The 21103-nt window shown below is 33.5% G+C and overlaps 1 protein-coding gene across 2 annotated transcripts; it reads right to left on the bottom strand.

Moving 5' to 3' along the window:
* Nucleotides 1–7569: 7569 nt before the first annotated feature.
* LOC145576813 (tRNA (guanine(37)-N(1))-methyltransferase 1-like) lies at nucleotides 7570–17520 on the bottom strand. Of its 2 annotated transcripts, none has more exons than XM_081634518.1 (9): nucleotides 16579–17520; nucleotides 16300–16398; nucleotides 12430–12549; nucleotides 12183–12349; nucleotides 10971–11041; nucleotides 10317–10459; nucleotides 9144–9252; nucleotides 8107–8219; nucleotides 7570–7879 (listed from the first exon to the last, which is right to left on the bottom strand). In XM_081634518.1, exons 1-9 carry the CDS (start codon nucleotides 17485–17487, stop codon nucleotides 7733–7735), a joined length of 1878 nt encoding a protein of 625 aa, XP_081490644.1. In that variant the 5' UTR covers nucleotides 17488–17520; the 3' UTR covers nucleotides 7570–7732. The 2 variants fall into 2 exon arrangements, with proteins under 2 accessions (XP_081490644.1, XP_081490646.1); XM_081634520.1 differs by having other exon boundaries at nucleotides 16582–17520.
* Between the last annotated feature and the right edge of the window lie 3583 nt (nucleotides 17521–21103).

The raw sequence follows: 21103 nt of genomic DNA, 5'->3' as shown, positions 1-21103 counted from the left end.
TTTTTTGTAAATTATTGTAAAACTAACTAAAGGTTGTAATTAAGAGAGTATTCCATGGTACTAATCTTGTTGTCTTTGTTAAATTAAGAACTGGTATAAAACTAAGCAATTTTTTTTATATATAAAAAGAAACTATAATTAACTCTCTCTTTTGTGTAAATTATTGTATAACTTTTCAAAGATTGTAATATTCCATAATAAAATTTTGTTAAATCCGTGCATTGCACGGGTTCTAATCCAGTTAATCTTAAATACGATCATTTTCAAATTTCAAGGCTTTCGGGCATGCCACGTTGCACTCCCACGGTCATTATCTGGATGCAATTTAAGCTACATTATTTGATTTAGCAATGGAGAAAAACAAATTTCATGTCAATCAATTTACAAGCAATAATTATATGTAAAGAAAGATTGAGTAATGAATAAATTGATACGGCTGTGATGAAGGGTAGTGCGAGTAGATAGTAGTCGTCGTATAGGGTTTGGGAGCAGCAACATGTAATTCAATTGTGGAAATGGTATCAAAAAGCTGCCCCATGTGCTTCCTTTTTCTTTTTAACTGGGGTTAGACCTTGTCCACCCTTCCATTTTACAGTATACCTCTCTTTTTTTAGACCACTATATGAAAATGATGTGCAATTATCTCACCCATCATAATTTTATTTAATAATTGACCATATAAAAAAAAAAAAAATGGTAATTGAGTTGATATTAATTTTAGAATGTAAGACAAAAACATGCATTGAGCGTGTAATTTGAGTTAGTATTTTTCCTTAGCTCTAATATACTCCCTCTTTTTACAAATAATCTTCCTATGTTCTTGTATGGATGTTCATAAAAATCTTTTTGTTACTTAATTTAAAAAATTTCCCAATTAACCTATGTAAAGTAGACCCTTTCACGGCTCTAGTAACATCTTCATCTCTCACACTCTCACTCCACCCTAATAAACTAAACGCCTTATTACAGTTTACATATATCTAAATCTAACAGAAGTGGGACAGAGGGAGTACATCATTTTCATATTAAAATAGCTTAATTCTTCAAATAATAATGTTCCTCTCATTACTTGCTCTCATCACCAATGTAAATATTATCACATCATTAATACGAGTATATAGATATATGGTATGATAACCGATTATTGATTAAATATAAACATAGGAGTAGATCTTTTCCCAAGTAATTATGATTCTCTTATCCATCGTTACTTTCCATACATAAGGCAATGTTTCCATATTTTGGAAATGAGAGGTTTCAGTTCCCACCTTAGGTCGTAGAAGCTAGAATTAGCTAGGTTATAATTTATATTATCAACCATCAATGATGTTTGTACCAAATAAAGAAAAGAAAATAAAGCTGAAAAAAGAGTTGCTTTGTACTAGAATTTCATAGACAACTTTTTTTCGTAAATTGCTTAATTTTAAAATACAGAGTACATACTAGCTATAGTTGCTTCATCCGGAACTAATAATCACGAGCTTGTTTGGCATTGTTTTTTATTTTTTGTTTTTTTTTTTTAAAAAAACTAAAAACCAAAAACAGGAAACAAAAAACAAGAAAAAGGTGTTTTCACTTTTTTATTGTTAGTTTTCAAAATTATCATAATTTTAATAAGTTTAAATAATTTTTGATTCATTATGTAACATATATCATTTTATTTTAAAAAACAAAAAACCAAAAAATAGAAAACCATAGTAATGTCAAACGAACCCCACGGTAGTCGATCAAGTAATTTGAACTAGTTGTAACCAATTTTGGATTTCCCATAGAAGTTGTAGACCTTGTAGTAAACTAAAATGTGTCTTTGGAAGGCTTTTTTCACCAATAAGAAAATGAAGGGAGGGGGTGAAAATTTAGGGATGTAAATGGGGCGGGGCGGATGTTGGTCTTCCCATCCCCATTCCCGTGGCGGGTTCAAAATTCATCCCCATCCCCGTCCTAACGGGTATAATTCTAAAACCATACCCGCCCTATCTCCCACTTGGATATCCACCCCCATCTAATCCCCACCCAAAACCCGCCTAATCCCTACCTTTCAATACACAATACTACATAATTAATATAAATTACAAAAAAAAAAAAAAAATATTGTTAATATTACACACTTCTTTGTTTATAATATTACCGTATTACAAATCTACTATTTTATTTTACATAATTTTTTTTATAAAATAGTATCAAAGTATATAATTTTATTTTTAAAAATATATAGATGTGTTATGGAGTGGGGATGAGACGGGTACGAAGTGAGGCGGGTGGGGATGAGACGGGTACGAAGTGGGGCGGGTGAGGCGAGGCGGGGATGGGGCGGGTACAACCTAAAATCCACCCCAACCCCATCACCCATGGCGGGTATGGTTTTTATCCCCATCCCCGCCCCACCACCCGCTAAACCGAAACCTATCCCAGCCCTAATGGGGCGGGGATGGGGCGGGTCTCCTACTTGATCCGCCCCATTGACAGTCTGACATCCTTAGGTGAAATGTTTGTTTTAATAGTTAAGGCTTTATTCTGAAAAAAAAAATAAAAAAAGAAAGAAAAAGTTAAGGAGAATAATTTGTAGTCTCTCTTTTGGTATCTCAATCTTTTTCTGATCTGAAAGAGGTGTCTTCAATTTAGCAGTTTTATGTGCACCAATTTAAGGAAACAAAAGATTCATCCTTGTAGTCTTGTAGTCATATAATCATATTAATTGTAAAAAAACTTTGTATTAGGCTCCGTTCAGTTGACCTTAAAAAAAAAATATTTAGTAAAAAAAATTTTAGTTCGGTAAAAATAAGTTTAATTCAGTAAAAATAATAAACTTTACAAAAGAAATATAATAGAGAATCAGTAAAAATAATATAAGTTCAGCAAAATAATTTCAGTACAGTAAAATTAATTTTAGTTCAGTAAAAATAATTTAAGTTCAGAAAAAATAATTTCAGTTATGTAAAAATAGTTTTATTTCAGCAAAAATAAAGTGAAGTAAACGGGGCCTTAATTTTTGTCAATGTCACATTATCTATATTACACCGTATTATTAAACTCATGGGGATATTATGCTAACGTCATACATGTGTCACCCTTATTTATAATTTGGTGCTACATGTACGCCATGTGTTACCCTTATTTATTATTTAGTGTCACATGTGCGCCACGTGTCATTCAATATGTATCACCTTTCTCTCACTGCATTGAATTGCATTAATGTGTAATTAATTTGAAAAACTCTTTATTAGTATAACTTTAAATTCTCATAATAATAAAACTATTCATATGTATAACCTCCATATATAAATTTGACATATTTTTTAGTATACATTAATGAAAGATAATACAGAGATTATTATATTTTTCACTCACTCAGTAACATTGTTCAACATTAACCCTTTTAATTTTGATCAAACTTATAAATTTACAATGTACCGGGACATCGCCTGGGATAATAACTTGTTAATTTATTATACTCTGTAATAAGAGTACTCAATTACTCATGCACAAATGCTTTTTCTTTTTTTCCTTTTTTTTTGGGGGGGGGGGGGGGGGGGGGGGTGGGTGGGTAAGCTTACCTTAATAACAGAATTATTAGAGATAAGTCAAAGTGAGACATCTTATGAGTTAAGATACTACACATTATAATCATTGCATACAAGAAAGGGTGTGTTTAATTCACCCGATTTTTACTGATCTAATCTTATCTTATCTGAAATTGTAAAATATGAAATAAGCGGAAATCAAGTCCACAAAAGAAAATTTTGTGAAAAACTACCTATTATAGTCCAGAATTTGCGAGAAACTACCTATTAAAACAAATGTTGTAATTGACTACCTAATTTTTGAAAAATGTTGTAATTTACTACCTTAGGCCGGAATATGAAGTTTGACCAAAATTGTCTGACGTTGACTAAAATTGTCCGGCGTTGACTAAAACTTATGAATTAAAATTTATTACGGATTACTTACAAAGTACATATAATTGCTAACGCCTCAGGGTATGTTTTATTTATCTGATTTAGTGATTTTCACTTATTTGACCTTATTATATTTTTATTAAAATTTATTTTTGAAATTTATATTTAGATAAACCTTATTAAAATTTATTTTTTCTGAATTTATCTTATCTAACTTTAACTAACATAGTAACTCTAAAATAAGTAAAAATAAGACCAATAAAACAAATCCAAAATACAAGTCTAAGGGCCTGTTCATATTTACTGAACTGAGCTGAACTAAACTGAACTGAACTAATTGGAGCTGAACTGAACTGAACTGAACTGATTGGAACTGAACTGAACTGAATTAAGCTGAAATGAATATTTTATGTGAGAGGGAAATTAAGAGCTGAACTAAACTGAACTGATTGAAACTGAACTGAACTGAACTGATTGAAGCTGAACTGAACTGAACTGAAATTAAGTAAATATGAACAGACCCTAAATCAAAATCTCAATGATCATCCAAGATAACTTGATTTTATGCCACACTGTTAGATCAAAGAATTCAGTGGTCCCCACAAACAGAGGGTGGGTCCAAGAATGGGGATACTATGCCTAATTGAGGTACTAAGTTGGATGAGCTACTCCCTACCTAAGAACTGGAGTCATTCGAATAACGGCTGTAAGTGACTTGTGAAATAGACTATGTGACACGTGTGATGCTACCATTTGGTACGTGTAAACTATATAGGATCTGTTTGGTTAATTTATAAAATTAACAACTAAATAATAATGCAATTTTTTTCCTACAAAAAAAAAAAAAAAAAAAAAAAAATCAAAAAACAAAAAAAATCAAAAAAAAAAAAAAAAAAAACATTTTATGTGCAAACATAGGTGGATTCTCTAGTATGTAAAAGTGGATATTTACTTATCAGAATTAATGATTGATTGCAATTCCAAACAGAGTCTTAAACTCATAAAATGGGGACCGTTTTCTCACGTGTGAAAGGCGTAGAACATGGATAATACTAGTATATGAATGTAGCAATTTAGGTTATTCATGTGAGTGCAATTCTCTTCTTCATGTATTAATGTATATTCAATCTAATTATCTACTTGGGAGAGAAATGCATTTTTTTTTGGTTTTGGTTTTAGTTATATGAAGAATCTAACAATCTTTGTGATAGAAGCAAATCCAAAGAGATGCATGGCACATACTTGTATATCATTAAAGAGACATGAATACTATTGCTTGAGATTGAAAATGATTTTTCTACGTAGGTTCATTAGTCATCCATGTTCATTTCCGATTTCTCAATCAATATATATAAGATACAATGATATAGTCGGAGAAAATGTTCGTTAAATTATTTGTAGAATTTATATGGATATTGGCGAATCCAAGGAGGCTAATAATCTAGGTCATGTGTTTCTCTATAATTTAGCAAGATCATTTATATAGGCTAATAATCTAGGTCATGTGTTTCTCTATAATTTAGCAAGATCATTTATATAGGCTAATAATCTAGGTCATGTGTTTCTCTATAATTTAGCAAGATCAATCATATAATGTCAAGTGTAGCAATAAGATCCTGCTACAAATTGGTTATAAGGTTTTTTGTGACATAAGCGCGTTCAAAATCATGGCAACCCCAACTTCCGTTTAACCTTGCTTCAAATTCGTTTCCATCTCTTGCTTAATTGGCATATCAACATGACTTGCGTATAACAAAACGCGCAACACAATTTGTACCATATAACCAAAACAAATCTCGAATGCATCTTCCTATCATTTTAAACCGAGTGTCTCCAAATTACCAATTTAAATTGCTACAAAACCCTAGCATCTATTTAGCCATATAGAGTCATCATGGAATAGATACAATACATTGTTGTAGAGTAGTTAATAAGGGATGCATGAAGATGAGTAGGTGAGATAGAAATAATGTATGTATGTGTAATGTGTTCCCTATTGGATAGTCACAAAATTTTTTTTTTGAGGGAAAGGATAGTCACAAAATAAGGTAACTGTTAGTTCCAACTTTACACAATATGTGTCAAAGCCCATCTCATTTTTTTAGCAAAAAAAAGCAACAAAATCCCCCTTTACTCCTTCCTTATTAATTTGTCTTCAAACACTTTATATTTATTTGGCAACATAACCAACAGATCCAACCTTCTCCTGCACTTTGTCTTCTTCCTAAATTGTCTACTTAAGATTTCAGATCTGAACTGAGATATGCCACGCTCCTCATTTCAAAATTACCAGTTTACCCTTCTGCAGGAAAACTCTGATTGCAGTCTTTTTTTTCATCAAAAATTAATTTTTTTAAGAAAAATCTGATTTGATAATAAAAGACAGCAAATGGAAGTGGGGTCCACAAAAGGGAGTTTTTGTACTGTAGAATTTATGGGGTGGCAGGATCAAAGGGTCAGTAAAAAAGGATGAATCCTGGCCGTTCAAATGCAGTGACAAATCTGTATGCTAAATATTCGATGTCTAAAATAAAATTCTGTAATTTTCTAAGGATTGGAATTTTGAAGTTATTTTTTTATTAAGTACCCCTTTCCATTGGGTCCACTATACTTGAAGCAGTAAAAAACCGTCACTTTCAGAACTCACAAGGGATGCGATCATATGTTGGTTGCATTTTACCTGTTGTTTGATAAATTCTTTTATTGGGTTTTGTAGGTGGGGTGTAGGATTTTGCTGATTTAGACCTCACAATTGTTGGTCCGAAATCTCTTATAAGTCAACCTAGACCGGATTATCGGATTAGACACTTTGAGAATAGGGAAAAAGGTAAAGGAATCCTCATCTTCAAAGTTTTTCTAGTGGAAATTAACTTCTAACCTTAAAGGCTTCGTTTGATTTGATGTGAAACATTTTCAATGAAAATTTAGTTTTCATGGAAAACATATTTTCAAGGAAAAGCACAATTAAAAATTAGTTTTCTTTTGTTTGGTTGCATACAAGAAAAGTTCAAGAAATATCAAAAATACGAGTGGGAATGTGAGGGAAGTAATAAGGAGGTAAGGAGGATGAAGTAAAATGTGGTTTTCCTTGTTTTGTCAAGGAAAATGTTTTGCATCATTAAAAATGCAATTTTCCACTATGGGAAAACTATTTTCCACACCTTCACAAACCAAACAAAGGAAAATGGGAAAATCATTTTACATGAAAATAATTTACATCAAACCAAACAGGGCCTAAGGTTGGAAGGATTTTTCCTTACCATTAAGCCAACAATTGGTTTTACTCTCAAACATTTAGGTTGCATAATATAGAGTATGAACTCGTTACAAAAGTAAAAGTCATACCACAATCTTACAATAGGTTACTATAAGTTCGCCTCATATAAGAATTCACTCAAGCAATCCTAGAAGAGGGAGAAATAGGGCTTGATTTGGGAGCTTAACATGTTATTAAGAAGACACATTTCTATTGATGTTCATGCTCATAGAAATAGCTCGAGTTGATTAGGTGCACCAAAAAATGTGGGCTCTTAGATATCATACTGACAATTAATGGTTAAGTATTGTTTTCTTTTAAGGCAATGCCATAATATGGGAAATTAATATGCTCAAAATAGCCATAGAAAAAACAAAAGGTCATTTATGTTGTACTAGCACTTAATAAATTGGTCGGTCTGGTTTGTTTTGGATTTGATTAAAAAAGGTAAACGAATAAGTATGATTTTGAAGAAAAATAACCCAAGAGAAAGGCTAATAGAAGCATACAACTAAATGCAACTAATTAAGGGTTATATAGCATGGAGCAAAATTGACCTATAATCAACTTTGGATAAATATTATTTACAATCTACATTCGACTTACTAAAAGCTACCTTCTCAGGAAGTACAAAAGAGGCACACAGCATCAATTTTCCTGGTGCCACAGCACGAACACGACGCATTTCAACAGCGACAGCAGCCTCTTCTAGCGCGACTCTTATCCGCTGCATTGTCATGTTAAGAGGCATTTTCTTTTAAGAAATAACTATGAATAATAAAAGACTTTAGGATGAAAGCCACTCAGCCAGTGAAGCTGAAAACAATGGCAACACACACACACACACACACACACACACACACACATATATATATATATATATAAAAGGTGCATTTATAGATACTGGAGACCAGAAATTCCAGTAACAATTAGCTACAGGTGATAGAGACAAACCTCATGGAAATCAAATTCCGGATCTTCAGCCTTTGAGAATCCGTAAACATGGATCATCGGCAAAGTCAGTTTTCTATCTCTGGTTCTGTTACTAAAAATCCCACGAAAGGCATCTGTAATATGAAAAGGACGAGAAAAACATTATTGCAGAAGCTACATTACATACGATAAGTGTAAAGTGCAGGTGCATGTGTGTGTGCCATGATGAAATAAAAAATTGAGCAGGAAAGGGGAAAAAAAAAAACCCTACACCCTACAGAACGGCATAGTGCTTTCAAGTTAACCAGCTTGAGTAATTTAAGTGGATTATGTCCTTGAAAATTTCACAAAACAGAAGTTCCACTTCCAAACATAACAATCTGAACTTCATCAATGCCAGATTTTACAGGGCCAAATTTTACAAGTAATTTGTTCATTGAGTTGTATGACATTCATAAGCACAACACTAATTGAATTGATTCCTCATTTACAACTTCCATATCACTTAGATCATTGCAACAATCTTTTCCTGTATATATGCATGTTTATCACTCCTGTAAGTCTCGTTCATAAAGATTGGATCACATGATAGCCCCATCCCAAGTATCTGCACGTTTATCACTTATCTTCATACTTTCCCTATTCTTTGTGCCCTTGATTCCTTATTTTTCTTCACCTTTTCGAGGGTGAGGGATGGGGGGTTTCCAGCACTACACAAAGAACTCAGAACCTACGTAACTTTGATACCCTGCTGTACATCGAGTGTCGCGTGTTGGATCCTCCAACACTTCGACACGAAACGACATGCCACCCTAATATATAGTGGCCTTGTAAAAAAAAAAATTATAAAATCTAGAGCATCAGAGGATCAAACTCCGTGTCAGACACGACACCCAAAATCCAAGTCTGAATGTGCTCAGAACTTTGAGCTAATAAGCGCACCAAGTCTCAGCCCTATGAGCTATGACAAGATGCTGTAGTGGCCTTTTTTCTTGGGATATTTTATCACTACCAGCATATAATTTTGAAAAACTAAGATATTGTAGCGAAGTACATACCTAGAAACTCCACTGCATTATTTGGCAAATTCATGACAACTTGTGTGACGGGATGGGTCTCACTCGAGAATATAGCCTCAATAAATCTTCTCCCGTCCATGTTAAATACCTAAGCACAGAAATAAAAATGAGAAAAGGTTTTCCCCAAGTGTACCTTTGAAGTATAGACCTGAAGCACCATGCTCTTCAGGTAAAAGAAAATAATACATACTACTGAAGAATGGCATAATTAAAGAAAATTATATACATGGCTGAAGACCCCAGTGGTTATAAAATATGAACAAGGATAAGAAACAATCATCACATCAGAATATTAGATAGAAGAATAGCCAACTGTTGAGAATTTCAAAAGGCAAATTTCGATATCACATTACTAATACTATGAGCCGCAATAAATTTGAACTTCAAAACCAAAGCCAGTCACCGACTATAACAGCAAACATTTAAATTTCTTTAAGCCATTTATATGACTTGGAAGCTCTGAAATTTAACATTAAATTCTTGCTCTGATTGGTGAGTTACGGTACTTCGACACTTCATTCTCTTATATACTTGTGCCAGACAATCAAAACTCTGACAAGGGTATAAAGTCCTCATTACCTAACACTCAATTCACATCCAAACATCTCAAACAAAGAAAAAGTTACGTGAGAAATGCTCACAAATGGGCTCAAGATCATAATTATGACAACTACCAAACAAGTCAACCTATAATACGTGCAAATGTATTTGTAACAAAGCAAATGCAAAAAAATTTAATATCAGGATATTTAGATAATTGCTGTTCCCCCGGCTTCCCTGCACCTGTGTCCAATTTTGGAAGTGCCCCCACGTCTGAAATTCAGAGACTTGACATGTGACACTTCCAAATACCCGAACCATAGCTGGTGAGTTGCTTGTCATGGACTAGCATTCGCCCATACGGGGAAGCTGTGGAGCTCTAGATGCAAGTGCCCACAGGGTGACAGGTTTGCATGTCCAATTAGTAAGCCATGCTTTTCCTAAATGACAATCAAACTTACAAGTTATTTTATTTATAGAGGTGTGAATTAATATCCCGAATCCTGGGTCCATTCTAAAACAGACTTTTGTGAATAATCATGAAAAGTGGCAAAGGGGAGAGTAAAAAGGGGAAAAGAAGGGAAGAATATGCCTAGAGTTTCAGTGCTTTACCTTAATTTTCCTCTCAAGCTTATTGAGGACAGTGTTTCTTTCAAGATAATCAACTGCATAAGGATTCAGATCATTTGCATATACACGTTTTACTTTCTTTGCTGCAGATATAGCTATCGGACCAACCCCAGAGAAAACATCACCTGGAAATCGGAAAGTAAAATTTGATTCTTCAGTGTAAACAGATTTTAGAAAAAAAAAAAAAAAAACAAACTATGTACGACAGTATTAGCTGCAATGAAAAGGCAAGATTATTAATGAACAGCTGCTAAAATGGAAATCATGAAAAGCTTATATTTACCCTAAGCATCTAATGCATTCATTTTCCTTTACACTTGTGAAACTTCATTTCATGATGATGCGAAACACAGCAAAATACTTCAAATGAAAAACTAAGATTGGATGAAAGAGCTTCATTGATCAGACTTAGCCTATAAATGCACTTAACATACATTAAGGTATTCATAACAGATAAATTTTTGAAACATAATGGGTACAAGCAATGATGAAAAAGATGACGCTTTGCAGAGAATATGTGATATTTTGCCCATTAGACAGTAAACAATTATAAAGAATACAAATATAATAATAACAATAATTGATTGCAATAAAACTCATAAAATTCATACAATTACCACTGTGAAGTGAACATACATAAGACATCATCACTCGTAAAGCAACTTATGAGCCTCTGTCTTTCAGTTGATAGCCTGGAATTCCAGTAGCTGCATTGTATCAAACAAGGTATCACTTCTATGAACATGTCAACCCACCTCTCTGAATAGGAATATGTCAATTCTAGTTAGCCTCAATATTAAAAAATAAATAAACCAGAAAGAATAAGCAAGCTCGGCATAAATTTTGACGGTAAATTCGAGTTAGCATAACAGGACTCCATGAGTGACTAAAAAGTACAGTTCAGTTCACAATAGCAGAAGGATTAATTTGACCACACATTTATAAAGGCCACACCACATTGACTTGATTTTGTATCATTTATTTTACAGCAAGATTTACTTCCAACTAGCTTGTTCCACTTCTGGTCTCCTGCTATAAAACATGGCAATCTAATCCCATTGATTTTACAGCAGTGATTCTATGCCTGCATGAGAACTGCCTCAAAATCAATAATAATACTTCATTCCAAGGTGATAAATCTCTTTGGGATGGGAATGAAAGAATACTTTGGAAGGGAAAGACAGACAATCTAATACCACACATTGTATCAATATACAGGCCAAGGGAGTATAATATCTAATACTAATCAACTGCCAATCTGGACAGAATCAATTGATCAACATTCAACGGTAAAATTTTCATTTTTTAATTTTTTCACTAGCAATAGATTGTACTTCACCCTCAACCAATAAGCTAAATTTATAATCTTGCATTACTGTAGCTGATTATCATGACTGCAGGACTATCTGTCATAATTCAATAGATATATTAGCGAACACCCGTCGGAAAGCTCATCGAAATAATTCTTTAATCATGTGCAACAGATCCAAACTAAACTTTCTCTAGCGATAAATATTTTAAATTGGTAGCAAATAAAAGCTATCAGCTAGAGGCTGATGCTGAGGGTAAAGAATATCATGGAACACAATTAGCTGCTTATCAGAATTAGAACTGGTATATGCAAAAATTCCATTGAAGTAGGTTCTGTGATAATTATTTATGAAACAGAAAAATGCTGCAGAAACATATAGTCGTAAAAACTTAAGCTAAGCTGGGATGGATACAAAAGAAACATGATACAGAAAGCTGTATTAATTATAACCAAGATGATTTCTGAAATTGCACATTAGGGAACTATGCATCTAAAATTGACCATGTTGATATGAAGGGCAGGAGAAGAATGCATACACTTTCGCTAAGTCGATTTGGAAACGCAACCCATTCTCACTGAGAATCGTAACAAGGGAATGATTTCCAGCTAGTACCTCCAGCTCCATCGTTCTGAAGTCATTACTGATGGCTTCAATTTTATTTACAACTGTTTGAATCTTTGGTTTATTTTTGTCCAGAACTACCTGAAGCCAAAAACTATCTATTACACAGCAGAAAACAAGCACGCAAAAAATCAAAATAAGTTTACATCTCCAGTAATCACCTTTGCAATAACCTTCTTGTATGGTAAATGTTCTTCTTTTAAGTTCAGATGTGCAATATGCCCAACAGTTTCAAAAGCAGAGGGAATAATCATATCCTTTGGCAACAAAGCCTCTAACACCTGCAGTAGAGAATCTTATTACTTACATGCCATAACTAACAGACATCAAACATATAAGCCCAGCTAAAATCTAATTGACATTGTCAGAGAAAGGACAGGCTTCTCACGATGTAACATGAAAAACAGCTTTGAAGCCATGTTAAATGTCATTCACAGAGGCACATATTTACATAATTATAGGAAAATTTGTGAACAACTACCTATTATGAGTTTATGACACAACATTTTGTAAATAACTAACTTATGTAATACAATTTTTGGCAGCACTACCGAAAATAACGAATTCTGTCAAAGTTATTTTTGTAAATAACTAACTTATGTGGTAAACTCAACATATCAATATCAGCCTACTAATTGGCTAGCTTTAATAGGTTAAGGATACACCTACTCGCAATTTATCCAACAGCTGTTCTTTATCTTACGCGCACATCTTACGATCTCATTTTATCAGGAGTTTTTGAAGGTTCTATTGATTGATATTACATCTTCCATAATATTTTATTGATTCAAAGCAGTGATATTGAGATTCAAGAAGATGCAAGCTGATTTAAAAAGAGATTCATGGAAAGAGAACGAAAGAAGATGATGCATAGGAGAGAATAATGGAAAATTGTTGAAGAAAGGTTGTGTTTGGTCCTACGGACGGGTTGGATATCGGCATTATAATTATTTCAGGCAGAGAAAGGAAGAAAAGAGGTTGGATATGGGTCCTACAGACAGCAACTTGGACGGAAAACGTGTTTTGATAGTGCTACTAAAAAAATGTAATTTATTAGGTAGTTATTTGTTATTTACAAAACACAGATATTTAAGTGGTTGAGTAACACACACACACACATGCACACACACATATTAAGTAGTTGAACACAAAAACCATGTCATAGTAGGTAAGTTGTTAACAAATGTTCCTGAATTGCTAACAAGTTACCAAAAGTAAATATTACGATGCTGAAAAACAAGAGTTAAAAAAATTTCTTCTATCAAAAAGCTAACACTTCAGAACTAAACAAGCTTAACAAGTTAAGTTCACCAGGACACCAGGTATAGGCTACTTCCAGTCTTCCAGACAATATAAAGGAAAGAAAATAAAGAAAGAAAGAGCAAGAGCAGATAATGCCAATCCAACTTGATTGGTTAGCAAAGAGCAGTATAGTACGAATATAACTATTCTAACCACAAAAATTTAGACAGATACAAAAGAATATTTGCAGAAACTTAGAGAGATCAAACTTAATATTTTTTTGGAGAATTTAGGTATTATAGCACGCTTGAAACAGCCAATCAGGCCAAGTACATTTGCCACAGCCCACAGTCAAAGTTGCAATCCTAAAATTGTTATATGAAGAAATATCAGAAAGAAGCAAGTCAAGTGTCTATCAGCTAGTATCGCCCAGAACTTACCATGTAGAGAGCACTATAGAAACATAATCTTCTACTATAGAGAAATCATAGAGCTTAGGAACTGAATAGGCCTAAGTCACAGTTGGTTATCTCAACATTATTGTTGTCTCCACATTCCTCTTTTGCACACGGCAATAAGTTATAGTGGTTGCTCATTGTGGATTTTTCTACATTAATTTTTACAATGCCTGCTAAATTATAATGTTAAGGGAATTCAAGAGAAATTATCTTAGGAGAATAATTATTAATTCTCAAAATCCCCCCTCAATAATTATCCTTGAACTTTTGTTATAACCCGAAGTTCTCTTTTCGCCATTTGCAATATAATCCAACTTATTTTTTATTATTGTTCCTCCATATCTCCCAAAGGTACACAATTTCCGTCTCCTATAATCTCTTTGAAGATGGAGACTGAGTCGCAGATCCTTCTTCATGTTTATCACCTTCACGGCTTCACCATCAACCTTAATTATTTCTTCCACTGAGTCGCCTTTAGTACATCTCTACTACTTTTGCAGTAGGTATGGTCTCCTCATCACTTGCTTTAGTACATCTCTACTACTTTTGCAGTAGGTATGGTCTCCTCATCACCTTAGTACCTATCCCAACTCGTTTCTTACGATCAAAGTATCAAACTCACTTTAATAACAAATGCTAAGTGTTGAGAATAGAAAATTATTCTCCTGTGAATATTTCTCTAGTAATCTTTGACATTATAATTTGGCAGCATGGTAAAAATAATCTTGAAACTTCCACCATTTATAAGCATTTTACCATGTGCAACAGAGAAATGTGAACAGCTCCTTGAAAAGGAAACAATAGACTTTTATAGATTGAGAAAAGCATATGATGCTTGTGTAGTTGTGTAGGATATATTTAGCGACAAGATAATTCTAAACTATATGTAGCAGCATCTTATATTAATATGTAGGATTGTTGTAGAGACCCACCGTAATGTAGTCCGCATAGTAACCTTATTCATAATACCAAAGTCTTAATCTCAACAGTCAAATGGATATTTCAACAAAATGAACCGAGAATCTATCCCCTATCAACAAAGTTTTTTTTTCCACTTCTATCCAACATTATACACTTAAAGCCCAATTTCCTCATATCATTATTAACCCCCCTCCCGGCCACCCCCCACACACACACACACCAATCCAAGTCATTTTACCATCAAGACTTCTAATATCCCCAGAATTCAAACTTTCCACTTCCTTACTGATGCATCTACATGACACATGCTGGAGTTGGTTTTCCTTACCTTATCCTCAATAACTACAAACCTTACCTTACTTTGTATTATTGTATATTCTCATTTCGAGTCATATCCCTTAAAGTGTTCCCAAGAACCCATCCCAAACATAAAAATCTTTGCTACGCTTGCCTCCTCCATTGGCAAATATAAGTCAAGTTGTCTTTATTTTTCGATCCGTTGCGATCACTCCAGGTGCACAAACACTCATAACATAATTCCTATTGAAATTTTCCCAATCATGAATAATCACTTTTATAAGCATGGAGATTGCATCACGGTTTTCGTCTTAATGTTTTGCTCTTTCACCGTAAACCGTAAGTAAGTTTCCTAATTCTAGTTGTTTTAGCCTTTTAGATTGCAAGTGAGTTGTTACCTATGCCATTGTTATTAGTATAGGAAAGTATGTTAGTTTCCTAATATATATGTTGTATTCTAAACCTAAGAAGAGTCTAGAATTATTTCCTCCTCAGGGTGAAGGTAGAATTACAACCTCTATCTAAGGGGGCTTGGGATCATTGTTTCGTAGGCTTAATTTGCGTGAGAGAACACTCTTAGTAAGACTTGTTACTGTTCTTGAGAGAAAATAAAGTGTATTTACGGTGTGTAGGAAAGTTGATTATATTTGTTGAATTGATTAGTAATACTGGTTGGTTATCCCAATATCCCCTGCTTGTTGCTTTGTTAGTGAGGAGTATTTTCCAACTACATTGTTCGTAATTGTCTTCATCTTTGCATCCTTGCTTGTTGGTTTTGATCCCACTATAGCTTACACATATAAGCTTTCGGTTTCATTAACATTAACGGAATGCGCCCTTTTAAAAGGATCTACAATGCACAATTTCCCAAAATTTAAGATAAAAGCTTTAACCCTTGAGTCCCAACAAGCATCTAATTTCCAGGTTCTCATTCTCTGCAGAACCACCAATTAATGCTATTAATTGAATATTCCCAAGGAGTCACAATGTCACATGACTAGTTGAAATCCCATTATAAAGCAAGTGACAAATACAATGCATACCTCAAACAAAAGATATAGGCATAAAAAATATGAATGGTGACATAGTGTAAAACTTTGAATACTTATGCACCTCATCATTTGACCAGTAATCATACAACAAGGTCAAATTGCACCTCATTAGCTCACAACTTGACTTTGTAGCCTCACTTGAACCTTCGATAAAAGCTGCCTGATAAACAGATTAGAAATGTTAACAAAACTGGATGTCAGATAGTTTGATACTTGAGATGCATATAATACTATGCAAGAATGATAAGTAAATAAAACAAGGATCAATGGTTCACTTAAGCTCATTATGAAGCACTACGATTCGAGAATTGCAATGACAACCAAAAGGGTGCATAATTACCACCTTAACAGCTTCAGGAAGCTCATCAAATTTCTTCCCAGCATATGTTTCATCCAAAAGCAACAACCTAGTAGACCCCCTCCACTTCCTCCCCTTAAAATCATCCCCTAACAACCCACTCAAATCACCACCAACATTTTCGCCCTCGCCCTCACTCTCCTCGACAACCTCCACCATTACACTCCTCCTCCTCCCCTTCCATTTCTCCCCCTCCTCCCCGCAACTCTCCTTATCACTTTGCCCCTCCTTTCGCCTCTTCTTCTTCCTATTAGGCCTCGAAATCTTAGCTAAATTCCGAAACTTCACAAAACCCCTAGCATTAAACTCCTTAGCAAGCTTATCCCTATACAAAACCCCTCTCAATTCCTCCCCATCCCCTTCAGCTTTCCCATTAATCCTCCGACTCACCGTCTTTTCAACCTCATTTTCCTCCCCTATCCCTAACCCCTTATCCTCCATCAACAACCCTTGAACTTCCTCATCAATCTCATCCCCAGGAACCCTAGCAATGTTCGAAACACGAGGCCAATTAAGCAAATGCCCTCGAATCCTACCCTCTAACTCAAAACACCAGTCCGAGGGAACCCGAATTGCAGCAATTTCAAATACCCGGGTAAAATGGTCTTCCTCAAATGGGATTTCATCGCCATTTTCGGGGGTTTGAGCTTGTTGGGGTGGATTACTGGCGGAATTCAAAATGGGGTTTTGATGGGGTTTTAAGGGAAGAGTACCCTTTTGAAGAGAAGGGCCATAGGAGGTGGAGGAGAGAGAATGGGACGAGATTACAGCGGCGGTGATGCGGCGAAGAGAGAGAGGAGAGGTGGAGGAGAGAAGAAGTTTGGGGAAGAAGTTGGGAGGAGTCAGAAAATGGGAGTGAAAACGCAGAAGCATCAGTTTCTTGGTGAACATTACTACACTCTACTTCAGTGTAGAGTTGCCTGGAAAAACAATATTTGATCGTTTGGCTCAACGGATAAGAGGTTGGGCGCCCGACCGCCCGTCAATATTACTCGACATTTAGCTACTCTCTTCGAGTCGTAATAATTTTGTCACAACTATGAGAGCAAGTTTAGCCCCAACTCTTAAAATTTGGAATGACATTATCAATTTGAATCTTAAGACATATGCTTAACACTTTTCCCATTTTTCTTCAAAAATCTCAAGCAAGTCTCAAGTTGAGTCTTGAAATTGCAAGACTCAACTTAATACTTGAGATTGGGACCCACTTCACCTACCTCACTTTTATTTTTATTATCCTTTTTATTATTATTTTTACACTTTTCTACATATAATATGTCAAATATTTAAGTTTTAGGGCTAAAGTGATAAATTTGTGTAAGTCTTAGTGAGTCTTAACAAGAATTTGATGACATCATTTTCAATGGGGACCACCAAAAATGACGTCACATCCAAGTCTTAAGACTTAGGGCTAAACTTGCTCTGACTTGTGTGTATGGGATTATAGGTGGTGATTTTCAAGATTAACTTGTAAAACAATTAAGATTATGCAATTGTATAGTATAGAGTATTATGAACTACGTAGTATGAGGTTTAGAATTACATTAGCATGGTGTAAAAATAAAAGATAAAAAATAAAAAAAAACTCTGATATAAAATAATATGTTTGTCTCTATGTATTTAAATAAATAAATAAAATAAATAAACATATCTCAATATGAAAAAGAACAAGAAGTCGTCTCCCTCCTGATGTATATGAAAGAATATAAATCAATGTGAAACGAACATAAATCTATAGTACTATATAAAGAGAAAGGATCTTTTGGTTGATAAATTTTGTTTTTCCTAAAATACCCTTTTATATTTTAAAAATTACCATTTTACCAAAGATAAGTGCAATAAAAAAAAACACTATCCTATCATAATTCATAACTACCCCTTTCATTTTTTACTTAAAAAAAAAACTACCATCCTAAAAAAATAATCTATGTTACTCTTTAAAGTGAAGACCCATTTTTGGTTGGAAATTTTCATTTGCCAAAAGTACCCTTTATCTTAGATACAATAAACATGTAGTTATGCTGTGAAGACCCATTTTTAGTTGGAAAAATAATAATAATAATAATAATAATAATAATAATAATAATAATAATAATAATAAATAAGCTACCATTTAAGAAAAATCCATCTTAGAAAAAAAAAGATGATTGATCTTGATAGATTACTTATATGCATATCCACGAATTTTCATGCATCTCTGAGCTTGTTTGTTTAAAGATAAAGTACAAAGTAATTTAAATTCATTCATGAGATTACTTTTTATTTCAAATTCAAGGTTAGTAATGTTTAATTTGTTGATAAAGTTAAATAATATCCCTAATTTTGCTTAATTGTTACTCAAAGATTTGGTGAAAATTGTGGGTTCAATTTATGGTTGAAAATTACATAAATAATACTTTGTTTGTATAATAAACAGAGAGAGAATACAAACGAGAGAAACAACGAGTTTTTTTTTTTTTTTTTTTTTTTTGGGTGAAAGAGAGGGGCAAGCCCCAAGACAAAACAAAAAGAAAACAAACAAAAAAAAAAACAAAACAAAAAAAAAACAGAAAATAAAAGCAAATAAACAACTAGGCCTAAGGCTTGCTCGAAGGAACCAACCGCGCGCTAGTTACTCTACACAAGTCCTCCAATAAAACGGCCTGAAAATTCGATGGGGCCGCCTCAAAGATGACCATCTTCCGATCAGCATGAACACCATAGTTGGCTAACCAATCAACTACTCGATTAGCCTCCCTATAGTAGTGACTAATAGTCACTTTCCACTCTGGTCGAGAGATAAGAGCCTTGCACTTTTGGTTTTTTTTTTTTTTTTCATTTTTTTTAACATATATAAAGTGAGGTGCATTTCTAAGGTTATTTGTTTCATTGTTTCTATTTAGGGGTAAATAGTTCATTTTATTCAAGTTCTTTAGTTTTAAGTCTTTTAACCTTTGTTTTAATGGGGTTCACATTTGTTCTTAGACCATCTCCAATGGTGGGTGAGACTCAAGTTTGAGTATTGAAATACAAAATAAGTTGTTTTTTTACCTCCAATGGTGATACCATAACCACTTTTCAATTTAACAATTCATTTGAAGTCTAATTTCCCAATAGTGAGACTCTCTAAAATATACAAATGCCACTTTTAATTTATGGCCCACCAAATCCATTTCTTTTATAATATCAAATATTGTAAGATTTAAAAAAAAAAAAAAAGAAAAAAAAAAGGTAAGCTTAAATAAATTACAAAAAATATTAGAATATTGACAAGGGGCCCACACTTTTTGTCAAATGAGACTCAAAGTTGAGTATCTAAACTTAGCAACTTTCTTTTAGAGTTGCTAAGTTTAGATACCATCTTATTGGTATACATTGCAAAAATACTCTCTCTCCTAAAAATACTCACTTGAATCTCACCATTGGAGATGGTCTTATCCATTAGGTTTTTTTCTAGGACATGGAGACAATCTTTAATGATTTGGAATATCTTTTAGAATCGGGTGCACATGCCCACTTAATTTGCGAGTTTAGTCTATCATTAGGATAAAACCCCGTGCAATAGATGCACAGTTGTTCAATTATCATTTAAAATGATTTTTTTTTCTAAGGTCACATGTAAAATAATACGAAGTATTAATTTTTTTTTTTAAATTTTTTTTTTTTGATAGCCACACATAAAATGAATTTTAGAAAGTTTGGTTTATATTTTATGTAAAGCAAATGTAATCATTAAGATAAAATCTTTTAGTAATAATTTTCTTAAAGCAACGATTATTGGAGTATTTTTTTTAGCAAGTGTTATTGGAGGAAAATTTTTTAACACAATGTTACCAAGTGTCTTTATTGATTTCGCCTTTAATAATATGTAATAGATAGATAGAGATTTTCTTGAAAATTGAGCCTATTTCAAAAAGTTCCAAAATTAGACTAGATCAGACTTATGGCTATTATAATTAGGTGGAAGATTAGTGACTAGGGGTGTACATTCTCCTCACCTTAAGTTTCATGATTTAAATGTTTTGTTAGGGTTGATGAAGTCCACATAGGTGTAAACACAAGGTGAAATCATGGCTAATCAATGTTCGTTTAAGGTAGATTACGAGTAGTTAAGTTTAGGTGAAAGTACGCATCCTAATTATAGTGTTTGCTTATATAAGAAGCGTGTCATTTTAAAAGATTTTTATGTCGTTTTATTGGAGGATTTAAGTGGAGCGACTCGACAGGTTGACCGAGATTGTCCAAGAGATTAAGGAGCAGTAATCTTCATTAATTTTGTTAGGGTAGTCCTTTAGTTTAGATTTTGTTTCCTTATGTTCTTTTTCCCCAAGGCTAGTAGTCACAAATAAAACTATAAGTATTTGTTAAAAAAGAGACATGAATCAAGTAGAAATGTGAACGATCCAAAATGTTTATTTAGACACATTACTCTATTTTATGACTTACTTTTTCTATCCGAGATTAATAATCACGATAATAACGTAATTTGATTTACTACGACGATCAAATTGCTTCGGATTATGGAATG

This window comes from Chenopodium album, chromosome 13, assembly GCF_948465745.1.
Source record: "Chenopodium album chromosome 13, dcCheAlbu1.1, whole genome shotgun sequence".
NCBI lineage: Eukaryota > Viridiplantae > Streptophyta > Magnoliopsida > Caryophyllales > Amaranthaceae > Chenopodium > Chenopodium album.
The sequence above is the reverse complement of the archived record's forward strand: the minus strand, read 5'-3'. Positions and strand labels throughout refer to the sequence as shown.

Bases quoted from the DNA above. Each gene is read 5' to 3' on its own strand.
- LOC145576813 (XM_081634518.1), bottom strand. From the start codon at position 17,487: ATGTTCACCAAGAAACTGATGCTTCTGCGTTTTCACTCCCATTTTCTG. The intron at 12,350-12,429 runs GTGATTACTGGA...TTTTGGCTTCAG, and splicing joins ACAAGAAGGTTATTGCAAAG to GTAGTTCTGGACAAAAATAA. The intron at 10,460-10,970 runs GTATGTTCACTT...TCCGATTTCCAG, and splicing joins TACGAGTGATGATGTCTTAT to GTGATGTTTTCTCTGGGGTT.